General features: G+C 38.8%; 1 protein-coding gene across 2 annotated transcripts in view; it reads left to right on the top strand.

Moving 5' to 3' along the window:
• CYFIP1 (cytoplasmic FMR1 interacting protein 1) overlaps positions 1-18,714 on the top strand; it is a 62,307-nt gene that overhangs the window by 17,056 nt on the left and 26,537 nt on the right. For both annotated transcript variants that reach the window (XM_010287231.1, XM_010287232.1), the window contains 8 exons: positions 627-780; positions 2,009-2,165; positions 2,736-2,832; positions 3,176-3,252; positions 3,346-3,454; positions 4,024-4,143; positions 6,838-7,037; positions 14,088-14,175. In XM_010287231.1, the coding sequence (XP_010285533.1) occupies positions 627-780; positions 2,009-2,165; positions 2,736-2,832; positions 3,176-3,252; positions 3,346-3,454; positions 4,024-4,143; positions 6,838-7,037; positions 14,088-14,175 (1,002 nt within the window). The remainder of the gene's footprint in view (positions 1-626; positions 781-2,008; positions 2,166-2,735; positions 2,833-3,175; positions 3,253-3,345; positions 3,455-4,023; positions 4,144-6,837; positions 7,038-14,087; positions 14,176-18,714) is intronic.

Here is an 18,714-nt window from a genome sequence, read left to right as displayed (position 1 = left end):
TTATTCTGAACTAAAAAACCTTTCTGTATGTCCTCCTCTGCATGCCTACTGTGCTGCTTTTCATTTTTAACAAACTAACACATTTTCTCTGCTTCTGTTTCCCCTTCCTTATTTACCCATGTGTTTTTATTAACGGATTCTCTCTCCCCTGCCTGCCCCTGTCTGTTGGTTTTTAGCTCTACATGGTTCGCACTATGACAGAGTCCTTAAACTCTGCTGAGCTGTTGAAGCAGCTCAAGTCTCTGGGATTGGAAAAGCTATTGCATGTGACACACAAGTTTCTGAGGCAGTCCTACATCTATCCGCCTCTTTTAAACTTTGGTGGTAAGACATTACTTATTACTTTTACTTTTTGTGGTGATGTGAACTGTTCCACTGCAAATGGTCTGCTGCGAAGTGTCAGTGGAGTCCCCTTGGCATGGGTAGGCGTTTGTGCTGGTGCGTAGGCTAGCGTTACATCTCTTCCTCTCGCCTGAAAGGCTTTTACCCACACAGGGCTAGTTTTCAATTTGAAGTGGAGCAGTCGCTTACTGATAGTAATTGTCAGTGTTGCTCAACTAATGTACCATGTGTATTTTCCTTTTTTCCCCCCCTTTCCACCACAATTGTTTCCTTTAATGATACAGCTTTACATGGTGAGAACTATGTTAGAGTCCCTCATTGCTGACAAAAGTGGTTCCAAGAAAACCTTGAGAAGTAGCCTTGAGGGGCCCACCATATTGGACATAGAAAAATTCCATCGCGAGTCTTTCTTCTACACTCATTTGATAAATTTCAGTGGTAAGATATGTAGATGATCAGTGTCCAGCTTAGCATGTCCTAACACCTCTAACACGACCTGGAAAATGTTTCCGATTGCCTAAGCCAACTTACCTTTGGTTTATTTATCAAAAGCCTTGGTCTGTCCAAACTTTTTCTGAGATGTGATATTCAGTATTGTGGTGGGATTTTTATTTTGACTTGTTATACGTTTGTTTATAATGCATCAAATTTCATATTGTTACCTCCCTTTTCTATTTTTTTACGTACATATTTATATAAACAAGGGACAGATAAGCCTATACACAATGAAATTTTAAAAAGGAAGTAGTTCTTGTGTTTTGTTTTTTGGGGGTTTTTTGTTTTTCTTTTAAGTACAGAGGAAACAAATTCTCTGTTGTGGTAAATTTGATGTCATTTCACTACTCTTACTATTCAGTTAATTGTAATCGGAAACATGCTGTCCTAAAGAATTCACCTACTGACATTGAATGTATCTAGTCTTTGTCATCACCATGCTGTGTTGTCTTTCATTTTTGTTTTGCTACTGGACTCCTTTACCCTCAGAGAAGGAGGAGCCTGTTAATGTCAGTCATAATCCTACTGGGGAACAGCGCTTCAAAAGGTCTTCAGAAGATCTTAATGTAAAAAGTTCATTCACATTTTGGTTCTCAAGCCTTCTGCAAAAGAAGGCTTGTGCTGAGTTTTTTCTGGAGAGGTGGGAAGCATACCTCCACGCCCTTGGCAGTGGCCTTAGAAACTTTTTGTTTTAATCCCTGCTTCATGTGTCTGTCTGTCACTTCCTGCCCATCTAATCAACAGCAACCTGTGGAGCAATTCAGTTCTCCAGAGGGAGAGATGCTACTGGTGGATCCAGTACAATTTTGTCTCCTTCGCCTGCTGCTTCCCAAGTTCAGTGTATGGCTTTCTCAGCCCCCAACTGAGAAATTGCACTAGAAATCCCCTTTTACTGGTGTACATAGTTCTTCTGTTTAGCTGGTCGTCTGGTCTGTTTCCATGCTTTTTTCTGTAATAAGGCACCACTTTGGGGGCCAACGTGGAGTTCAAAACTCTTTGAAAAAGTCATGGACTTTATGCTTTGAATTTGGCGTACATATTTGGCCTATGTATAGCTCTAGTGAATCACGCCTGCTTTTTTTTGTTTCACATTGCATCATCAGAATCACAGTTGTATTGTTCCTGATGTGTTTCTGTAAGAAGTTTAATTCTTCCATATTTATTCTGAAAGAAACCCTGCAGCAATGCTGTGATCTGTCCCAGCTGTGGTTCAGGGAATTCTTCTTAGAGCTGACCATGGGCAGAAGAATCCAGTTTCCCATTGAGATGTCTATGCCTTGGATTCTGACAGACCATATTTTGGAGACCAAAGAGGCATCAATGATGGAGTAAGACCTACTTGTGCTCTTCCACTGAATGATTATTCTTAATGATTGCCATTCCTTACTATGTTATTGGTTTTAACAAGCAGTCACTGAGAAGGTATTCTAAACCTTTATAAAATTTTCCTCTTACATTTGCCAATTTCCAGATTCTCAAAGTTTTCTTTTTGAAATGAATAATTGAAATATGAAACCTTTCATGTAAGTATCATTGCACCAGCCAAATGTGTTATTCCCTGAGTTTCTCTTTAAAATTCTCTTTACTTCTCAAAGATGTCAAATACAATGCATAGTGGTAAAAGCATAGTTCCATTTTGATGGAAAGCTACATCTAGAAAACAAATTTCAGACTGCAAACTTATTTATACAATTTCCTGAACTGACAAAAGACTTTCCTAAAGGAGAAATTGGTGATACTTTACATATAAACTCAAAGGAAAAAAAATGATCCTGTCTGCATGAACCACGTGTAGATTTACAATATTGACTGGCTTACAAGCATCTTGACTGCACCATCCTAAAGAATCACAATTTCTGTAGACATGTAACTTTTTTTTTTAATTCTCTTTCATTCAGGTATGTTCTGTATTCTTTGGACCTTTATAATGACAGTGCTCATTATGCACTTACTAAATTTAAGAAGCAGTTCCTCTATGATGAAATTGAGGCAGAGGTAAAGTAACCTTACCTACTGGAGAAAAATAATCTGTACGTGAATGTGAAAATGATGCTAAAGGCCAAGACCTATTGCAGGAGATTCAGAACAGTGGAGATGATAAACAAACTGAGAAGACAGACCAGAAGATGGGTAACCAGGTGGATGATATGTTGTGAGGAAACCTGTAGACCTGTGCAAAACACCTCACATTAATGCTGAGAAATTAATGTCGTCTTCTTTTGTACTGGGAAATTTGGATGCATTAACTATCTTAATTATGTCTGATAAACAGTGGGAAGTCTTGGATAAATGCCCCTCTTTTAAGTATCTCTAAATGCACAATTTTTTTTCCCCCAAGGTAAACCTATGTTTTGACCAATTTGTCTACAAGCTGGCAGACCAAATATTTGCGTACTACAAGGCAATGGCTGGCAGGTAGCTATTCCAGTAGTGAGAACTTTTATTCGTGCATTTCTGCTCTGCTTTGCTGTCTAATGTACTTTAAATGTTTTCTTCCTTTCTTACTAGCCTGCTGCTGGATAAACGGTTACGTTCAGAATGCAAGAATCAGGGAGCAACCATTCAGTTGCTACAGTCCAACCGCTACGAGACACTGCTGAAACAGAGGCATGTCCAAGTGAGTTAACTCATACTCTGTTGTATTTGAGTTGCTTGGCAATTTTCCAGTGGTTTGATTTATGTAGGTATATAAAACTCTTTCTGTGCTTTATGTTCTGTCATCTAAGTGGCATAACTGACATTTGAGATCAGCTTTTTTGTCATATGAAGGAGTAAATTAAGAAAAAAACATAAAAGATCCTGTTTTACTGCAAACGTCTGTTGCAGTTAAGCAAGCATAAGCCAAACAGGAATGTCATGTGTGGTAGCGTTGTCTTCATGGTAATGTCTTTCAACAGTTTTCAATATGTTGCCAGTACAATGTCATGGAAGCATAAAATGCCGATATAAATACTTAGATGTAAATGCAACATGTGATTTTTACTTCTTTGAGAATTGGGATGTAAATTGTAGTACCTCATTTGTTCATTAATTTATAAATTTTGTCCATCTGCTTTGTTTCTATGTGTTTGGAATGCAAGTTCACCATGTGACACTCTGTTAATCTGTGGAGTTTCATAGTCCCTTGTACAACTTGTCTCGGAATTTGACTTTCATTTTGAATCTTCATGGCATTTTTTTCTTTAGCTTCTTGGTAGGTCAATAGACCTGAACCGCCTGATCACTCAGCGAATTTCAGCAGCCATGTACAGGTCAATGGAACTGGCAATTGGTCGATTTGAAAGTGAGGATCTGACTTCCATTGTGGTGAGTGTCGTGTTGCAGTTTTGCCAGAGCAGTAACACTGCAGTCGGGATCTTTTAATTTTAATTTGTTTTAATTTATTTTAATTTAATTTAATTTTTATCTCTTTTTATTTGTATTGAGAATGTTAGACATCTAGCCTTTTTTTCCTCTTTTCCCCATTATAAATCTGTATTTGTTTTTTAATGGCAGAAGCAAAAAAGTTTTCTCCAGGTTTGCTAGAAATCCTCCAAGTATTCTCTCAGCAAATAGTTATACAGTCCCTCCTGAAAGGGGAAGAGGCTGAATGACTAACAGGCAAACTTGTTTTATCCTAAACCTTAGTTAAATTTATATAAATGGGAAATAATTTAAGCAGTCTAATTAGAAAAACAAGAAAGCTTTTCCCTCTGATGTTTTGTTTTAATTTTTCTGTAAGTGTGAAATCATAAAATGTTATGGCTGAGGTTTGTCTAGTTTACTAAGTCTAAATAGACAAAGCCCCTTACCAGAGAAGCAGCTTAGTCTTGCAAAAGGCATTATTTTAGTCACCTCCAGCTACATCAGATATTATACTGGCAAATCCTCTGTTTCCATTGTAGTATGTTGTGGACTTTATTAATTCTAATGTGCTGTGATTTTTTTTTTTTTTTTTTCCCCCTCCCAATGCCTTAAACCTGCATCTCTCTTCAAACAGTGCTTTGGCCTGACCTGACGCAGTACTCTGGAGTATGCTGCCGTATGTGGGACTGTGCAAGTCCCACTCCTGTTGAGATTGATAATCTTGTTCTTTCTTTGCCCAGAAAAAAAATAAACCTGCTGCAACTGAGGGCCTTGGGAGTAAGGTGTAAGCAACACTTGTAGCGAAGGCATACAATAGGAGCCATGAGGAAACAAGGAAAATGAGCATTCTTGTGATCTAAATTTTTGTAAATGCCCACTTCTGTCCATGCTTATAGATAAACTGCAGACCAAAACAAAACAGCCTTGTGCCTGGTAGATTCAAAATGAGCTTATTTACCCAGGCAGCTTGATTTTGTAGCATGACAAAAATATTTTTTTTTTTCTGGAGGAACAAAATATGACGTGCCTGTGGAAGAGGAGCATCTGTGCAACATTGAGGTGTCTCTTTGAGTTAGTTTCCTGATTAAAATGCTAAAAACCAAATTTTATTTCCAGATGGCATGAATTTGACAAGTAAATATGCAGTCAACAAGAAAAATATCAGACACATTCAGTTCTGCTGGGATGAAAAAAAAAAAGTTATGCAAGAAAGTTTACTATTGGTCTTTCTGTAATAAGATTTTTACTAGTGAGATTTTGTAGTGCAGTTAACTACCTTGATTTAATTTCATTCTTTACTGAAGACAAATACTGAGGCCACAGAGACTCTTGACTTTTCAGCACTTGGTGTTATAACCTTTGAATTATTGAAATGTAGTTTTTCTTTGTTATATGCAGGATTTTTGTAGTGGCTAGGTGAACAGAAGCTGTTGAAATGTGTTTCTTAGGTCACAGGTTCTCACTCTTTCTTGAGTTAGAAAGTGGCAGGGCTAAGGTGTTGTCCCTACACCATGCTCCCTTTTTTATTTTGTTTTATGCAAAATAATTTCTGCTGAAAACTGCTTGGTTTCCTCAATGAGAAACTGATGCTAATAGCTTAACTAATTGGTAATTTCTGCTGTTTTTTCAAGCTAAATAAATTAAATGAAGGTAGTTAAAAGACTGGGCTATTTTTTTTCCTTCAGATTGGACTGAATACTGTAATAACAACCATAGTGGTTCTTTCTCCCTAAATTAACTGTTACTTATAGGTTTGAAAATTCTTTGAAACATGGAGCAATTAAATCTGGCAGCACTGTATGGGAAGATGACCAGTGGTTTGATGCACAGCCAAACAAAGCCACTGGAGATTCCTTCACTAGGTCATTGCATAATGATCTTTTAAAAAGCAGTGCTTGGGCGGTATTTCTGAGTGAGAGGTTGTGTTCTTTGTGTTCGGTGTTTTCATTGTCTGATGTCAGAGATGGATTTATCTTGTTTTGTTTATTTTATTTTATCTTGTTTTATTTTATAGAAAGTGTCAGAAACCATACTAGGAAATTCTTGTCAAGAGGAGAAACATTATGAAAGGCAGTGCTTATATATAGTTGTGTAGTCTGCACCGAGTGATTTTGTGGATACCTTCACAACATTTGTAAATGTCTGGTCTGTCATTGCATCTTAGTACATTCTTCACTGAAGTAAACCATGAGAAGGATTTATGGTAAATGTGATGTTGTCCCTACCAGTACTACTGCAAGAGTTAGTTCACCAGTTGCCCTGCTAAGCGGAAACTACTTTGTGATAGCTTGTAAAGTAGGAAATACAGAAGATGCTTCTTAGCTTATGTGTGACCCCATTTGGTGTTTTAACTTTTGCTCAGTGGAAGAAGAGTTGGCAGAGATCTGTGTTTGAGATCCATCTGCAGTGTGGACCGATTTTAATGAATACCCTTAAAGTCTCAGAGGGTTTTGGTGGGAGATAGTTACAAAACAATCTCAAGAGCACTGATTCTTTCCAGCTCTTCTCATTAAAGTAAGAGACTGCGGGAGAGTCAATTCTTCATTTTGACTTCTTTTTAGTTTTCTATTTGGTCAAGGTTGTTTATGTACTTTGTTGAGTTTCTCCACTTTATTAAATGCACTGCTCACTTCCTTTTCTCTTGTTTTTTTGTAGGAGCTGGATGGCTTGATAGAGATAAATAAAACAACTCACAAGCTTCTGAGTAGATATATGACCTTGGACAGCTTTGATGCCATGTTCAGAGAAGCCAATCACAACGTGTCAGCCCCTTATGGAAGAATCACTCTTCATGTCTTTTGGGAACTCAATTATGATTTTCTTCCAAACTACTGCTACAATGGATCCACTAACAGGTTAGCATTGGCAGCCTTTTGTTTGCAGCAGTTCCTCTACCACCCTCCTGCAACTTCTTTCTTAGCAAATGCTGACAAGTCCATCTCCATTCATTTAGTGTGTTTTACACTTTTAATGCTTTACTTGAAATGAAGCAGCATGAGTCATTTCATTCACTAAGTACTGTGAAATGTATGAAAGCCTGTTATTTGTCCACAATAGAAGTCAAATGTAACTGCAGCATACAAATTCTGACATTTTAATGACTTAGCTATGGTATGCTGAAAAACAATGTGTCCAAAAATACTGCAAAGTGTGTATAATGAAGATATTTTGCTAAACAGGATCCTCAACTGTGAGACGATGGAAATAAAATTATATTCTTAATTCTGCGTTAATGTGAAGAAAAGGGTTGTTTACTGGGGAAGGGAAGAGTTCAGTGTCCACTGCAACTACAGTTGCAGCTTTTAAAGAGAGTGAGTAATGGAATAAAGAGAAAGGTAGGATCTAAAGTTTGAGTGGAAGTGAAGTGGAAGGTGCAGTGCTTGGGACTTTGCATTCCTGGGCTTTCTGCTTGTGTGCTGTTTTTAGGATTTATGTTGCTTTTAACCTTTACTCAGGTTTTGGTTAAAGCACTGTGAATTGACAGTAAAGTGATACTGAATATTGAGCTGTAGAAAGAGGAGGAAGCCTGTTCTCATCTTTCACTGTCTCCTTGGAGAACTTTCCCTGTCTGACATGTTCCATGATGGTTATGTTGCATTTCAGATCCAAGATCCTGTCTGGAAAAAAAAGAGGGTTTTTTTGTGGTTCAGTTTTAGCCAAGAAACTTCTGTTACATGAATCTGTCTACATAGGAGAGTTGAATGTATTTCCAAGGAAGCTACTGTGCAGTTGGTATATCTGGAAATCAATATTGGAATATTCAGTGCGATGTATTAAGTGTGAAATTAAAAGAAAATCTTGATGAAATGCTGATCCTTCATCAGTCAGTTTCAATGAAAGACATTAAATAGCTCCTATAACGATTCAGTCTGTGTTCATCCTGGCTGTAAAGACTGCTGCACTGCAGACCAGAGCGCTTGGGAAGTGCGTGTGGGGTGCCAAAGGACATTAGCAGGATCCTGTAGGACTGTTGCTTGTCTGTTTAAAAACTGTATGCACAAATTGAGTTAGTCTGACCCTCAAGCTTGTCAGGTAATTAATTCAGGATAATTAATTTAGGAGATGATAAAGGGAGCCAGATCTTAGGCAGTATGTGTAATGTGTCCAACTTCATCACAGAATTGCTTTGGTTGAGGTCGAAAACAGCAGTGTGGAGAGAATTAATGTGTGTGGTGCACATGCTATAGGGTGCCCATTGATGCTTTTGCTGGGAGAAGGAACAGGGAGCTTCTAGCCCTTTTAGAGTTCATTATGTTGCACATTCATTATGTCTATTGCTGCCTTGCTGTTAGCATGCAGTTGAAATTGATGAGCGCGCTCTGCATTCAACTGCACAGGTTATTGTGTGCAAATACAGGAATACATGGTGAGGAGGTCTGTGAGAGCTGCTAGTTTAATTCGTGACTCTGGGTAGGTAATGTCTTGCATGAAAGCTATGTGTAAAAAAGGGAAGAAAAGTAACAATGAAAGGCTGGAAGGAAGAGAAATAAGTATGATGAAAAGCAGAGAGGTTGCTGAGGGGCTGGAGGTAGAGCTCCCAGCAAACCTGTGTAATACCTGTGGCTTGCCTCTCATTAATTTCATCACAGCCTAGGTATAAGGTCCTTCTTGTAAAGTTAGGTTTTTTTGGTCAAATTAACTTGTATCCAGTACCTTTTGAAGCTCTCTTCCCAAGAATGCGTGAATGTGATGATTTCAAACATTTGTAAAAATTTTTTTTTTTTTGCAAGTCTGATTGAAATGCTAGGGCTCATCATGCAGAAATATTGAAACATGTCACATGTTTAATTATTTGGGACTTTAGGAATTTTTTTATATCTCGTAATGTACTGAGATTAAACAGTGAGGCTGCCATTAAAAGATTTAGAAATGTAATAATTGCACTTGCCAGTTTTCTGAAACTTAGTCTCATTAGTGCTGGCCAGCTGTGCAGGCATGTCCAGACTGTGCAACAGTTTGTGGAGGAGTAGGGAGGTGAGCGAGGGGACCTCTGCAAATGGGCATTAGCAGCAAAATCCAAGGGTGTTTTTAATCCCTCTGCTGTCGATGAGGAAAGAAAGAGAACAAACTTTTGGGTAATGGCATGAGCATATAAACTGTAGGTGAGGTCAAAGCCCTCTCTAGTCCGGTATCCTGACGCTGGCAGCAGCCATGCAGAGGCCAAGTGTGAAAACAACGGAGGCTTGTGGTGATTTTTTCTCCCAGGAAATGTGCCAGCCTCTAGCAGTGATCTGGTGTTTCTGTAAAACAAAAATGGTGGGATGTTAGTACATTTCTGGCCCCTTACAGATAGAGTTCCCCCCTCTCCATTGCTTTGTCCAGTCCTTTTTTTAAAGCTATGTGAGGTTTTGGCATTTGTGACATGCTGTAGTGAGGAGTCTGCAGTGAAACTGTGTGCTGTGCGAAAAAAATATCTCTCTCAGTTTGCTCTCAAGCTGTTGCCTGCCAGTTCTTATACTGAAAGTGTCAGTGAGCAGCCATTTTCCACTTGTCTCTTCTGTGCTGCTCAGGTTTGTTTGTTTTTTTTTTCCAAGAGCCATCTCTCATGTTGGCCCTCAGTTGCATGTTTTGTCAAGCCAAAGGTCTTTCCACACCAGGAATCTTTTTCATGCTTATCCCCGCATCGGTGCTTTTTTCCATTCCGCCTTATCTTTGTGGAGTTAGGAGGACTAGGGCTGTCCAGAGGGTTCAAATGACACTAAGGACAACTTCCAGGTTTTTGTTCTTTGTTCCTTTTCCACTGTCTGTAGTGTTCCTTTTTCTGCCTTATTTTCTTTACTAATTCTAAACTGGTCTTTTTCTTCCATGGTAGTACCTTTTGTTTTCAGGGCTAACAGAGGAGCAAGTGTGAGACAGCCTAGACATTTATTTGGATTGAGGATTTTTTTCTGTGCTTTCTTGACACAAATGATACAAGCCTCCAGAGACAGTAGTCAGACTTGTAGCTCCATCTCCTCTCAGCACATTATCCAAATCTGTATTCTCTGCTAAAAAGGCATGTGTATAGCACTCTTCCAAATCCAGTATGACATATTTCTTCTGAGGGTACAGATTTGTCACAGAATGAACAAAAAGACCAGCTTTTTGTTTTTCACTCTTCCTGCCTGCCTCCCCCTTCCTTTCATGAGCGCTCTGTCTCTTTTGTACTGCTTTTGAGACTAGTTTTCACAAGAGAACAGCTGTGTCTTCTGGCCTTGCATATACTCTGTGATAGTCACTCTTCAGAAAAATTTTCAGCCCTTTCAGACGCTGCTGGCGCAAACCTGAAAAGCAGTACTGGCAGTGAAAGCTACCTCGTTTCTGCTACAAAGAGCCAAATGGTCCAGTTATGTAGGTTGATGCAAAGTAAGGGTGACTGTAGTCAAATACTCCGTCAAATTTGACAACAAGCACCTTATCTTTCCCCACCTGAAAAAAAACCCCAAAAAACCAAAAAAAGAATCTTTCTGCCAAAAAGAAAGGTGATAGCACTGGAGTGGCGGATATCTGTTACTCTTTTATGCTCTGTTTCGACTGCTGTTTCCTCACGCTTCAGTTTGTAGCCTCCTTTTCTCTCTATCTTGACATTCAAGAAGGGCGAGTTAGATCTCACATTCAGTAAAAGAGGAGGTGTGGGGCTACCCTTAGATCTGGTAGACAGGACAAGCTCATTTGAGAAGGCTGGAAGTTAAAAGCATTCATACCAATTAGACAGGGAAGTGCAGAGGGACACGTCTGTATGAGCAGGGAGGGAGGATTGTGATATCTCACTACTTCAGAGATGAAGCTCAGGAAGCTGATGAATGACATTGTCTGATCTGGTGCCTGCAGTAGCAAGGAAGTGGGCACATTGACTGAGTGGTCTCTTTCAGATTTCTCCGTATTTTCTTAAATAGGTTATGATAATTGGAATCCTAGAATCACTTAGGTTAGTTTGTAAAGTGCTCACGATGAACACCTTCCTGGTAGGTATCACAGAAAGACCAATATAAAATGGTTTGATCCTTAAAATACTTTGGGGATCATGTTGTCCTTTAACAATCACTGTTGCAAAGCTTTAGTAAGCCAGTAGGCTTTTCATCTGCTTAATCTACTTTGACTACTTAGAGCCTGCATTGATTAAAATGGATAAATTGCTGTGAGATCATCAGCACTGATTAAAAATGAAAATAACTGATTATCTTGGAATATGCCAAAACCTGCATCCAGCAGTATCCGAGGGAAAGTAAAAATTTGCCTAGCTTTAGCATTGATATTCAAAGAGCTTCAGTCCTTCAAAAAGATATTTGTTTCTTGGAGGAGGAGTAGGAGGAAGCCAACCAACAGGATGTCAAAAAGAAAACACTGCACACATTGAAAAAGTTTGAAGAATAGCAGATGATGCTGAACTGTAAAGGTTTCTATATAGTGCTTAGTTTTGAGAGAAGAAATGTCTAATATTTATCTGAATGATAAGTCACATACCTCCTAGAACATTGCACTCTTTTTTTTTTTTACCCCTGTTGTATCCTCAGTACTTAGCCACAGCCTCACTGTAAGATACCAAGTGACTGTATCTCTTGCTACTACTGCCTTTTCTTAACCTCTTTCTTCCCCTCTCAGCATCTTTCCCCCACATCCCTCAAGGAAGTATAAAGCGAGTTCTTGCTTCAAGTCTTTAAGAAACCTGTGAGGTTATTTTGCTACTATTCTACAACATTAGAGATGGAGAAATCCCCAACAATGTAGAGGAGCCCTGGGGAACACACCAGAGTAACTTGTTTGTACAGGGCTAATGAAACTTAGAGACTGTGTCTCAGAAGTATTTCTCTGGTATTTGATTTCTGAGGCTGTGATTGCTTCTCAATCCAAATACAGTCTGATGACTGGTTAGCGCCCAGGCACTTATGTCACTGTAGTTCAAATATATTCACAACACCTTTTTGAAAAGAGAAAGAGTAATAGTTAAAGTTTCCCAGGTCACGGGATGCGCCCACATTTATATTCTGAAACCAGTCTTTTCCTTGTGAGGGTTTTAATTTAATGATAACAAATCAGCTCTTGCTCAATATGTCTGCACACTGAAACCCAATCTTAATCTCAAATGACACGATATCTCTTTTGATTTCTTTCATTTTAGAGATCTTAGGGCTTGAAAATTGATGTCATTTTAAAAAGCAATAGGATTTGGAGAGAAAGAAGGGGAAATTGAGTAATCTCTGGGACTGTCATATGTTGCAGATTACTTTGAATTCCATCAATTGTTTACAACGTCTCCAGTAAACTCATTAATGAAGTATTTGTGCAGAGAAGAGTCAAGTAATCTCAAGAGGGAGTTTTCAGTTGCTGTGTGAGAAAGAAGGGGGAAACTTGTAAACTGAGGAAATGTAAATACAAGAAGATTTAAATTATATATATATATATAGTATCAAAAATAATACACAACTTTTTTCATCAAAGCTCTAAATGCAAGTATTTTCTGGACTTTAGCAAGTACAAGTACTTTTGGAAAGACAGGGATACAATACATGTGAACAAGTAGCAGAAACTGTGGGTATACCTATTTTTAAGCAGGTTAAAAAAACTACAGAAAACCTTGTCCTGAAGTTATAGATTCTCACAAGAATGATTCAGATTACTCAGAAGTAAAACACAGTGGAAATAATTGTAAGCAACATCGTGCAACTTATACATGTTTGTGTGAAATATTTTTTGATTAGCATGGCTGGTTTTGTTTTCAGCTAGAAAGTGCCTCTATTAAAAATAGAATTTCTGTGTTCTTTCTAGGAAAAATATTAATGAATAATTTTGTGTATTGATTAAATTCAAACCTATTTTAAACAAAAACAGATCAAGATAGAATTGTATCTTGTGATATTTCCTAGATGCATTTATTTTATTCAGCTATCACTTAGAACAGCCTGATCTGGTACAAACATTTGATGTACACTTCTTAAATAGCTATTTTTCCTCTTTCCTGTGTACAGCTTTGCACCATTTGCCAAGAAATCCTTTTTATCAAGTTTAAAAAAAAAAGGTAGCCATACATGCACACCAATAATTTTGCTCGGTTTAGTAAAGTTAGGCAGAATCAGAATTGTAATAGATGTAGATTAACTTCTTTCTGCACTAAAACTGTAATGCTGCAAAATGTGCATTACACAGTTAACAGGCAACGTCAGTGGAGTGGGTCTGTGCTGCTTGTTCACGAGAGGACTCGTACCCGCAGAGTTCTGCCCAAGCCCCGTTCTTCAGCCTCTGGGGCCCTCGCTTTGGAGTGGCTGTTTGATCCTATCTTTTGCAGTACTCCATGTCTTTGTAGTTCTCTTGCCACACCCTTAACAATATACAAAGGTAAAGCTAAACATTGGTATGTATTGGCACGTGCTCACAGTAAAGTAGGATTAAACTTTTGAAACATAAATTTTGCTACAAGGATTATACCCTTCCTCCTGACTTTTTTTTAAAGGTATTAACTTAAAGTATTTCTCCTGCTGTGAGTTTCTTTGGAGGAGGGGGTGAAAGCTCCAAGACATTAGATAGAAATGTGATGATGTTCTTTGAAGGTGTAGTTTATTCTCAAGAACTTAATTTTGGAAGCACAAGGAACTTTCTTACTCTCTGTGAGAGGCTATTGCTACTTCGTTAGCTGCTTCTCTTTTTGCTGGGCTGGGCTAGAGTAGAGATGAGAAATATTTTGGGACCCTGCACACCACTGGAAGAACAAGGGTCCCAGTAAGTGATGGAAAAGTGCGTTATGATACGTGTCCAGGCTTTTGGGCAGTGCAGACTATGCGCTTCCCCAGTTTCAACTTGGGCTGAAAGGCTACTGGTCTGTCTTTGATTTTATATGTAGACAAAAGCAGTATTGTACAGGGTAAGGTCCATTAGGTGCACACCTACTAACCTAAATATAATTAATGAATTCTCTAATTTTTTTTTAATAGATTTGTTCGGACCGTGCTACCATTTTCTCAGGAGTTTCAGAGAGATAAGCAGCCTAATGCACAGCCACAGTATCTCTATGGATCAAAGGTTGGATTTAATTCCTTTTCTATTTATGTTTTGCTAATACTTAAAGGTATCTTTTAATTATCGAAATTATGGAATATGAAAGTTATTAAAAATGGACTCAAATACATTTTGTGTATTCGCATATACTTTTTTCAGACTTTGCTGTGAAGCTCACCATATGTTTCAGCCAAAGTGCAAGTGATTAGTCTGACGGTTAGTCTTATCTGACATAGCTAAAAATAAGTTCTTCTCTCAACCACCTTGCAGTGCACAGTTGCTCATAGTGGCAGAGCAGACTCAAAGGAAAGATGAATTAGTCATCTGGTGAAGTGAGAATAAGAGCCCATCTTGGGTGCAGCTGCTCCCTTGTTACAGTGATGAAGACTGTGATGGCAAGAGAAAAGGAAACAGATAGGAAAAGCTGCTTCAGATGTTATCTGACTTAAAATGAATATAGATTCTGACTGTCCTAAACTATCAGATACCAAACTGCTTAAATTATATATATTAAAAAAAAAAAGTGGCATTTCTTTGGCATCTTAAACCCAAGGACGTCAAAGTTGTCCTGATGAACTTGGCCTTCTGACCATCTTGTCTCCTATATTAGCATCGTCTTTCTTGCTTTGCAGGTTAGGAGTGCCTAAAAGGTTTGTGCTAGTTCTCAATAGAAGTGTACATGATATATGGGCATGTACTCTGTGCCTTAAGGCAATGCCCAGTACTGAGGTTGGAAAGGAGCTTATGTGGGTGACGAGTTGAGAGAGTACTTGGTGCAAGAGAATAGTCGTGGGCTTTCCTGGAGCTACCCAAGTTGGGAAAGTTAGCCTGTATTGACAGGACCAATGCTATGCTCATGTGTGCAGTATTGTGTGCTGGAGGGATAGATTTATTCTCCCTGATCACTGCAGATTTATGTTCTTATGCTTCAGAATTACTACCTGTGTCTTAATGGCACTTAAAGGCATAGCACATTAACATATATCTGTGTTTTTAGTATGCAGTCAGAAATATTGATCTACTTCCAACAGCAGTAAAAAAACAGCAGTGGTATCTTCAGCAAATCATTAGAGAATATTTAACAAGATGTCACTCTTAATTCTGCATTGTTTTCCCGAGTATCAGGGAGGCAAAATGAAAGTGTGGAAAAGATCAATAAAACTATAAGGATCAAATTAGAGCACTGTTGACTAAAAAAAAGTTTTAACATTATGTACTCTGTTATCCTTGTAATTTATGCAAGTGCACTCTAAGTGTCATTTTCATGTCTAGCTACTTTCATTATCTAGCTGTTAATTAAAAAAGAGTATTATTAGTCCTTGTCTTACTCTTATTTTCTGTACATCATATCCTAGTTATACAGTGCAATCTCTGTGATTTGCCCAGCAAGCTAGTTTTTGAGAGCTGAAGAAATCGCTCAGAAATTACAAATTTCAGTCCTAATATATCTGCTGCATATGTAAAACTTCCATGCTTTTAAAATGTAAAGGAGGTGGAAAAGGATTCACATGTCTTTAACGTGGAATGTAACAGCTGATTGTCTGTTGCTGTGAATAGTGTTTTACATAATTGTTCTCCAACAAGGAACAGTCAATTACAGGAAAGTGGGATTTTCTTACATTAGAGTTATTGTGTTCCTTACTATTTTAGGAATTCACCAGATGCAGTTTAAAGAGCAAAAACCCCACTGAATTTAGTAGAAATTGCTAACTTAATTTATCTAAGTGATGATACAGTGGGGTGAGTGACAGAGGATTAAAGGGGGAACCCTTTTTTTTATCAATCAGGTTACATTATTACAATGAGTTTAGTAATCTTTAATCTGAGTGCTATACATTTTCAGAAATCTGACTATTTTTCTATATGAGCAGGAGCAATCGGGGGGGTTCTTTAGATGCATTTTTGGAGCAAGTTTCGTAACTGGTTATGCCTATATTAGCAAATATTCCCAACTCTCTGTAGTTTTAAATTTATACAAGAGTCTATTTTTGGTCTTGAATCTGATGTATTTTGGAATTGAGGATGTATGAATGGAATTTTAGGAGGACATTTCTACTGTATATAGCAAGTAACAGATAGTAATTTGTACGTGATAGAGGCTACATGTTCTAGCGTGTGATGTAATTGCATGATATTATTCTGTGTACTATATAGCCAGGCTTGTCACAGAGCACACCATTGTTTGGGCCCTTTAACAGTTATATTGTTGAACTGCCTCGTGACTGGATAGTAGTGGGATGTGGAGTAACTGTGTATCTTTTATTTTACTGTCTTTTTTGAGCTCTTGAACTACTCAAGATAGTCAGATTAGCACTTTGATCATACAGACAAAGAATGACTTCTTTTATTTTCCTTATTGGACTTTGTTGGTTTTTTGGTTTTGTGGGGTTTTGGAGTTTTTTGGGGGTTTGGTTGGTTTTTTTGAGCAACCCATGGTGTTTATTTAGGCCAAGACAAGAGCATTGTGGTTTCTTGTGCATATGTACACTCACGCATGCATGTGTTGGACTGGAATGGCTAAACACTTTCTGTGCAGAAGTTTTGCATGAGCAATGTGCTTGCTTCAGAGTAATTAAAGACATTTTTAGTTTTCATCTCAAAGCGTTCACATATTCTCATATTTCTAAATGGATCAAAGCATTTGGTCTATATTGACGTGTATTGATGCTTAGCATAGACAGTTGTGTCCACATTCTCTGTTGCATCTAAAGTTTTCTGAGTGGTATCTTCATCCAACTAGCAAAACAGAAACCCACAGATAGAACTTACTTCTGGCTGACATGGGAGCAGAGCTGTCAGATGGGAAGGAGCTGACCTGCAAAAGCTTGTCAGCCTTTTCAGTGAGCTGGAGTATTTTAAAAGCTCACTGAGCATGGTCATTGAAATACCTTTACTCAGGTGAAGTGTGTAGGAGATTGAAATTTGGCAAAATGGGCTGAATGCATAGAATACCTAATAATATATGTGTAAGAATCTCTTCTGGGGATTTGAGACTATCTTTTCATGTTAATGAAGTACCTGGTTTTATAGAGGTTTTGTAGACCAGAACTTAAGAGCTTCCCTTCTGGCAACTTTTTCCAAAGATTTTCATGTTTTTGTGTCTTCTACATTTTGTAGATGCTAACTCATCTGTTTTGTGAAAAAAGACCCTCCTGGAATATATTTCTCGGTGTGAACATAATGTTTTTTTTCTACTGCTGGTGCACAAATGAACATCAGTTTGCACCATGTTGCATCTTGTTATCAGTTTAGTAATCACTTAGAATGTTTGCCCCTTACTAGATCAGTGTTAAAACTGGACAGTGAACTACAGAAACACAGAATTGCCAGAATGAACCCGAATGAATCTGTAATAAAACTTTCTGAGCAAAGAGACAAAGAATCGGGTAGCTCTGCAAGTGCGTGATGACATGAGGTCTTCAAAACTAGTGCAGAAGTTGGAGGACGCTCGTTATGCGTTGCTCATTTGCAGCAGGTGCGAGGTGGTGCATTGCTTGTGAGGAGATAAAAATGTTTGTCTAAGTAGTGCACAGTAATCTTCTTGGGTGGAATGGTTTTGTATTTAGATGAGGTAAATCCCATTCCTGGGAGCACTTCCATGGTAGCTCCTTGCCTTCTCAACCTGATATAACGTGTCCTTCTGTATATATGTGTTTGCGTATAACAAAATTCAGTAGGTGAATTGCCTCAAAACTGCTTTAAGACTGAACTGCTCCTTGTTCTCAGTATGGTATATATGTGTGTGTATAACATATAAATGCATGTCAATATATGTATTGGACTACCTTAAAACCCACATAAAGGAACAGAGATGAAGAGAATTCAAGAGCCCAAGAAGTCGGCAGAGATGACAATATATGTCTCTTGGCTCCGTGCCTTTAACATTAAAATCCATGCCTTTAACATTAAAATCACCTCTCCTCTCTGATGAAATCCTAGTCAGATAAGTATTACCGTAATTTGATTACAAGATCATTTTAAAGCATTTTTTTCTGTCCCTGCTACCCAACTGCCCCTTTTTGGCAGTAAACCTCTAGTGTTGGCTTCATGCTCTGAAGAGAGGTTTTTTGTGTCTGTTTCATGAAACACCTTCATCTGAAACAGCAGTAAGCTCTTGTCATCTTCACAGATTATTTAAGACTGGTGGTGTACTGGGTTTGCGTGGGAAGGTTTTGGTAGCAGCGGGGCTGCAGGGGTGGCTTCTGTGAGGAGCTGCCAGAAGCTTCCCCTGTGTCCCACCGAGCCAGTGCCAGCCGGCTCCAGGATGGACCCCCCGCTGGCCAAGGCCCAGCCCATCAGCGATGGTGGCAGCGCCTCTGGGAGAATGGAGTTAAGTAGCGGGAGGGGGGAACCTGCACATCTGCAGCTGGAGAGGATTGAGAATTTGTGAGAGGAACAGCCCTGTAGACATTAAGATCAGTGAGGAAGGAGGCGCAGAAGGTGCAGGTGGGTGCCTGAAGGAGGCCGTGACCCTGTGGGCAGCCCACGCTGGAGCAGGCTCCTGGCAGGGCCTGTGGCCCCGTGGGGAGAGCAGCCCAGGCTGGAGCAGGGGGGACGGGCGGG

The sequence above is a fragment of the Phaethon lepturus genome, unplaced genomic scaffold (genome assembly GCF_000687285.1).
Source record: "Phaethon lepturus isolate BGI_N335 unplaced genomic scaffold, ASM68728v1 scaffold7455, whole genome shotgun sequence".
In the NCBI taxonomy this organism is placed as follows: domain Eukaryota; kingdom Metazoa; phylum Chordata; class Aves; order Phaethontiformes; family Phaethontidae; genus Phaethon; species Phaethon lepturus.
This window is presented reverse-complemented; position numbering and strand designations above follow the sequence as displayed.